Raw genomic sequence first — 7,002 nt, 5'->3', positions numbered from 1 at the left:
CAAGCTTTCCGCTGTATTTATATCAAAGACCGAAACACAAGCTTCCTTTTTCAGTTCAACCTCAGTTTGTCATTTATGTGTGTAAGAACATTAAACTTTGTTTATAACTCTGCTACATAAATATGAGTATGATTTTCCGTCTTTAAGGTGTATTTATGAATGCTTTTCAAGCAGTGAGTGGCTGCTACTTAGTGCACCAGGCTGCATGAATATGTGTCTGTTTACATTATATGACTGATGGGTGTTTGTGCACTTCTGTTCGAGGGTGTGTCTGACCCGAGTGTCATGCTGTCACTGACTCACGCCTGCGGTCCTGACTCATCCCACCGTCACCAGCGCCGTGAGCTCGCGTGCTGCTCCGCGCAATCCGGCCACACTCGCACAGTCATTGAGGAAAGATTTCCCTTTCCTCCTCTCCCTCTTTCTTTCTTGTTCTTGGTCTCTGTGACTCATCTTGGTTTCATTTTGCCGCCCCCCTCCACCCGCCACCCAACTCGCCTCCATTACAGCCTCCTCCCTCAATGGGTTTATCTCTCTTTTCACTCGCCTGTCTCATTCCTTCGCTCCCTCTCTTTCTCTTTCCTTCCTGGCTCTGTAAATGACCTCATTTTAATGAAGCACAGTCTTGGCGGGGAGACCAAACCACATGGCTGGAACCTCCCTCCCTCCGTCTCTCTAAACCACCCTGTACTCCAGAATCTGGCTTTCATTCTCAACGTTAATAGAACCGACCGTAAGTCTGGGAATTCTAGAGTAACTCCAAGAATTCCACGACAAATGTTTGATTGCTTTCCATCACTTATAGCAACAACACCACATGTAATAAAACTTCTTCGCGTGGCTCTAGCTACAACATTGTCCCATAAATTTGGAGACGATGTACACAGTCTGAGAATGAAAATCTGATTTAAACAACAGAAGGTTTTAGGATTCTGTAACCTTTAAAACAAGGAAACGTAAAATAAAGAAGAGATATTTAAGACACACTAAGCAAATTTGTGACACCTATGCTCTTAAAAATAACGTTTCTTTGTTCTTATGCATTGATGATTCCACAAAAAACCTTTAACATCCATGGAAACTTTCCATTGCATAAAAAGTACTTTATAGTGGAATAAGATTCTTCAGATTATTAAAATATTCTTCACACTAAGAAAAAATGGTCCTTGGACCATTATCACCATTCCAAAAAATGGAACTGTTCAGTGAAAGGTTCTTTAGGGAACTCAAAATGGTTATTCTATTATATTACTACAAACCCCCCCTTTTTGAACCTTTAGTTTTAAAAGTGTAGAAGCCCTGACTTTTTTTGTGGCTCTAGCTGCAACATTGTACCAGGTGACAATGTATGATGGTGGGGTCTAAAATCTGAGAATGCAAAATCTATTATTCAAAACCTGAAAATAAGCAAAGTTTTGGGATTTTTTAAACAAGGAAACACCATGACGTAAAATAAAGTTTGTGATAGCTATACATTCTTAAAAATATAGTTTCTTTATTGGCAGGATAGTTCCACAAAAGGTTTTTATATTGGAAAAAGGTTCTTTAGAATGTTAAAATATTCTTGACACTACAAAAAAATGTACGTTTAAGAAAGGTTCTTTGAAGAACCCAAAATGGTTCTTCTATTTTACATCGCTACAAAAACTCCCTTTTAGAGCCTTTATTTTAAATAGTGCAGAAGCCTAGATTACTTTTTTTTTTTTTTGCACAGACAGACTGAAAGTACGCCTCTATTGTCAGTGCAAAGAGTAAAATCCCTCCTATAAAGCCTGATGGTTTTGTTATGGTCTCTGTCTGCAGCCTTTATGAGGTTGTGAACGCTACCGCATGCTTGCGCAGCCGTCTCAGTAGGTTACACTGCAAACTCTCAAGATTTGTAGCGCACTCTAGATAGAGACATGAAAAATGAGACAGGTGCAAAATGAGTCAAAACAAGGTGGTGTTACGTTTGAGTGAACGTCTATCTGAGCACAGAGCCCTGACTTCCTCTGTTTGACAATAACTGAAGGTTGCTAATTGATCTTCAATTACAATTTAAGCTTTGTGTTGTATAGGAACATTGACTGAACATTGGACAGAGACTTTGATGGAGAAAAAAAAAAACTTTTATGATATGTATTATAGGAACATACGTCATATGACCAAGTCAGCCATTAGATTTTAGAGATTATGGTGAACTTGTTTTTAAGTTCTGGTGGTTCAAATCATATAAACGTTTGTGATACAATGACATAAATCAGTCCAAACCTAAGGTATGTTCAGTAGCTAGTCCAAACCTCAAACCTGACTCGAGATTTAATTCTGTGCATGATTTTAGTTTCACCTTCAATGCTGGTACAATGCTGACAGCTAGTGGGAAAAAGTGTGCCATTGCAGGTTGCCCTATATTTTAAGATCTACAAAAGTACCAGTTTGAGGGTTTGACCATGGGGAAAAAAAACCTCACCAGATAATCAGATGAGGTTTGTTTACAGTATTTCATTTTCGGTTTTAGATATAGAGGCAATATTGGGTAATAGTCATTGTTCTTGAGATTTACTTCCGTATATGTAATATAACGTACAATAAAAAATGAAAAAAAAATCCCAGGGTTTATCACATGATTTCCCAGAGATGTTGTTCGAGCCTTGGAATCTACTTTCGCTTTTTGTTTATACAGTGGCCCCAAATGTATTTAGACACTTAAGCCACAATCAAACATAGATGAATTTCATTACATTGGATATAAGATATAAAACAATTGGCAAGTTCACATAGGTGTCCTGTAGGGTAGCAGCCATATAATATAATGCTATAGTGGGGTAACCACAAGTATAGTTCATCAAATCAGTTATGGACATGTTAAGTTTAGTTTAGCCACTAAGAAACTTGTGCTCTTGTGCTATTTTTCCTCAACATGAATGTCAGTTGATTTATGCATGATTTATCTGATGCAATGAGATATTTTTTGACTCACTGTATGCTAATTATTTATAAGAAGACTAAGTATCATTTGCAAAGATGACAAGTCATCTGAAATGTGCCCAGACTGGTAAATCTGCTTTGGTTTCATTCAAATGCACAAACAAATGAATGCACTGGGAAACATCCTTCATGTTTGAACTTAAAGTGAAAGCACTTTCAAAGCAAACAGGACAAAAAGTGCATAAAGTAGAGTTTTATCATTTTTCCCAGCAGTTTAATACATTGGATTACAGATCTACACAAAGCACAGTGTCATAATATTGTGCTTAGTATCCATAGAGACTGAGATGAAGAATGTTGTGGCAGGGAATCTGGCATCCAGGCCAAGCCACAATTCATATAGCTTTAACGTTCCTATGGCTGATGCTTTATTTAGCTCTTTGTGTTTTTACCAGGCTTTTACCACACTTTGCACCCCAAAAAGAAACTGTTATTAATTGTTTTTGTTTATTTTGTCATGATGTCCACTGGTATGGAAACAATTTTCACACAGAAATTGCTAGGAAATGTCACAAATAATTAGAAACAAACTGCAAGTAACACATTAAATTAATGTGAAATGTGAAATGTGAAATTAGAAAGACTGAATTTGTATTTTCTTGTAATCCAGTGCTGTAGTAATCCTTGTTTGAAAATATTTTTACAGTGTATTGGGGAAAAGGCATCTGGAGCCCTTTGGAACATTAAAAGATATAGTTAAGTGATACAGTATATCTTTTAATGTTCCAAGTGTTTTTTTTTTTTAAATTGACCTACTTTTAGTCTCGTTTGCTATATCTATGATGATTTCTATACTATGCAGTTAATTTAAATAGTCATGTGGTGTGAGAAATGTATTTTTAAAACTACGAATATATATATTAAAGTTAAAATGTTGCTTTTTGCGAGTATAGCATGTCACACTGCTATTTAACACAGTCCACTACTGCTAAAATAAATTTGCCATATATTTGCCCATTTACAAATTACATTACCTAATCTTTACTATTATGATAACAATTTACAATAATGTTCCATTTCCATTTGTTAACATTAGGTAACTACATTTGTTAACCTGAACTAACAATGAAAAATAATTGTAACGCATATATTAATCTTAGTTAATATTAATTTCAACATTTACTTGTGTATTAAAAGTTAATATCTGTTAACATTATTTAATGGACCTGAGCTGACATGAACTAACAGTTGTATTTTTATTAACTAAAGTTAAAAAAGATGAATAAATACTGTAACAAATGTATTGCTCATTGTTAGATTATGTTAGTTAATGCATTAACTAATGTTAACTGATGGGACCTTATGGTAAAGTGTTACCACTATTATAAATATTGTTTTTCAATACTTTTGGCGATGTCAATTTGCATAATGGTGGATTGGTTATGTTTATGAGAACAAAGAAGAGGGAGGAGTCTTATTATTGTTTAGGTAATTTAGGGTATTTCCAAAGGGATTGTTTTCCACCAGACCAATGCCACAGTCTGTATAACCTCCCTATATCAAATCCACCTAGTAACAACTTGTAGCAATTTTGCTATTGGCTGCCTGTTATTTTGGAGGCTGTGCTGGTGTCGGTGGTGACAGTGCATTTAAGGTTACTGGTCGTTTACTTTCGATATTAACTGCATTGGACCTGAGAGCCGAAGCATACTCTTCTTAAAACTCTGGACTAAATCACCAAAAATGAGAGCACTCATCACTTTTGCCCTGTTCTGTGTGCTGTACGTCACTGTACAAGGGAAAACATGTAAGTAATTCATAATGAATATGTAAATACTGTATGGTTTGTTTATTGTGTTGTGTTACTCTGTTGATTATTTCTGATATGCATGAGAAGTTTCCCTCAGGAATTATCTAAGTACATAGATTTAAGTGCTAGCCTGTGTCTGTATCTATAGTAAAGTGATTTAATCAATATTTTTAAGGGTTGTTTCCTAGCATAAATTTGAAATTGTTTAAAAACAGTGCGTCATGTCACTTAAAGTAGTTTAATTTGTATTTAGAACCAAAGTTAGGTCTTATTGTAATTGAAAAGCCACAGTTTAAACATATTAATAGTCTTTATTTTATGGGCTTACAACTACAGTGACTAACATTGAGAAATATAATAAATCATAATTTGTATGTTACCTGCTGCCAAACACATTGTTTTTCTTTTTTATTAATTGCATAATCAGTTTTTCTGAGTGTGAGTGAGGAATTCTGATGCAATTTGTCTTTTGTTTGGGAAAATTCATGAATCGGAAAACATTTCCCTCCCAGTTTCCTTTGTCTAGAGTCAAAATGGATGAAATACATTTTTATTTGGTGTTTTTTGTTATGTTTATCATATTTTAAATGTGTGTTACGATAATATTTATTTCCATGTTATCTTTGTAAACCAATATTTTAAATTCTATACTTTCAGCCAGTCCCAAGGTCCAGGTGTACAGCCATTTTCCTGGAGAGTATGGAAAGGAGAACACCCTAATCTGCCATGTCAGTGGCTTCCACCCTCCTGATATCACCATTGAACTGCTGAAGGATGGCGAGATTCTCCCAAATACCCAGCAGACTGACCTGGCCTTCGAAAAGGGCTGGCAGTTTCACCTTACCAAGAGCGTCACCTTCAAACCAGAGAGAGGACAGAACTACGCCTGCAGTGTTCGACACATGGGCAATAAAAATGCCTATTCTTGGGGTGAGTGCAATGTGTGTGTTTCTAGAAGATACCTTGTGGTTTGACACGGCATGTTTATTGAACATCTCATGACTTTCCGCAGAGCCCAACATGTAAAGCTAAAACAGTCAAAATGCACAGCTGTAGATTGTGTGAATGCACAGTATTCAAAATTAAAATGTATTTGTTTAGAGAATAGGGCGATCATCTACAGTTTGTCAAGCTAAACTATTAATTACATTTTGTGTCATTGTCTTACTAAAAAAGTATATTAAGACTGATATTGACATTTTTAACAATTTCTGTTTAATTTATATTTTTATTTCCACTTGCCCTTTTAGATAAGCTACTAGCCTAATTATTTTTCACTAATTCTTTGCATTGAAGTCTTCTCTATTGCACATTGTAGAGCTGTAAATGAACTTTATCTCTGATTACAGTGAGAAGGATGGCCAGACCATTTAAACATCTTTTACAGTTTACAGAGAATTGTCAATCACATATCAACTGTATCAATGTCGATACAACTGTATCATTGTATCAAAAGTCTCTTCACATATCAATTGCTTTTTTAGATTTTATGTTTACTTGTATGTATACTTAATAATTTGTATATTTCATTATTGCCTTTTTTTTACTATCCATTGTTATATATTAAATTAATAATACAAATGTATAATAAAATAGTTATTAAATAGGTTATTACATTAGTAATAAAATAGTAAATGATACAAGGATGTAATAATTATTTATTAATAAATAATAATAATAATTATTAAGTATATAATGTATTAATTTGCTAAATTAATAGCTGGATGTTAAAAAAGTGTATAACTATCTGTATATAAAAACAATACAAGTCTATGTAATGTCCCCATTTAGATAGCTAAGTAAACGTGTGTGTGTGTGTTGTTTTGTTTTGTTGTATGGGCTGCAACCTTTCATACGAGCCAAATTATTAAGAGGAAGTAGGTGGGGTTTGGGAATTTCCGTGTTGTAGCAAGAGTTATCAACACAAGAGAGCACTGTAGAGTCATCAGTTCGAGAGGAATGAACCATATAAATCTAGTCCAACTTCACACACCTGTGTCGTCAAGACTAGCGAAACATGTCAGGTAAAATAGACACGTCGACGTTGCTCTTCGACGTCCCGCCGGTGCTGATGGGGTCTTTCTGTAGACTGATTGACAGCGGGGTCGACGGTCTGGGATGGAGAGCTGTAGGTAAAAAAACAAAACGCACTTTACCATCATAACTTTGTACGACCGTTACCTGTTAAATATGAGGCTCAACTGTGACTGTCTTATCAGTTTCTCTATATTTATTTTCTTTGGGAATGTGACAAACTTAAATAGCCGCCGGAAAAATGCTGTTCA

At 35.1% G+C, this 7,002-nt stretch overlaps 2 protein-coding genes across 2 annotated transcripts in view; both read left to right on the top strand.

Annotated features, from left to right (window-relative positions):
* The first annotated feature begins 4,558 nt into the window (after nucleotides 1-4,558).
* b2m (beta-2-microglobulin) lies at nucleotides 4,559-5,746 on the top strand. Its single transcript, XM_016574641.1, has 3 exons — nucleotides 4,559-4,714; nucleotides 5,375-5,647; nucleotides 5,730-5,746. The coding sequence occupies exons 1-3, from the start codon at nucleotides 4,651-4,653 to the stop codon at nucleotides 5,741-5,743; spliced, it is 351 nt and encodes a 116-aa protein (XP_016430127.1). The 5' UTR covers nucleotides 4,559-4,650; the 3' UTR covers nucleotides 5,744-5,746.
* A 925-nt stretch (nucleotides 5,747-6,671) lies between these two features.
* Nucleotides 6,672-7,002, top strand: part of irak3 (interleukin-1 receptor-associated kinase 3) — a 3,756-nt gene continuing 3,425 nt past the window's right edge. Inside the window, exon 1 of the mRNA XM_016574630.1 lies at nucleotides 6,672-6,868. Coding sequence (XP_016430116.1) covers nucleotides 6,735-6,868 — 134 coding nt within the window. The 5' untranslated portion in view covers nucleotides 6,672-6,734. The remainder of the gene's footprint in view (nucleotides 6,869-7,002) is intronic.

This window comes from Sinocyclocheilus rhinocerous, unplaced genomic scaffold (genome assembly GCF_001515625.1).
Source record: "Sinocyclocheilus rhinocerous isolate Xijiao unplaced genomic scaffold, SAMN03320098_v1.1 scaffold1164, whole genome shotgun sequence".
NCBI lineage: Eukaryota > Metazoa > Chordata > Actinopteri > Cypriniformes > Cyprinidae > Sinocyclocheilus > Sinocyclocheilus rhinocerous.
Note: the sequence above shows the minus strand (reverse complement) of the source record. Positions and strands in the feature narration are given on the sequence as shown.

Coding starts and splice junctions, on each gene's coding strand:
- b2m (XM_016574641.1), top strand. CDS start 4,651: ATGAGAGCACTCATCACTTTTGCCCTGTTCTGTGTGCTGTACGTCACT. Junction 4,715..5,374: donor CACTGTACAAGGGAAAACAT/GTAAGTAATTCA, acceptor CTATACTTTCAG/CCAGTCCCAAGGTCCAGGTG.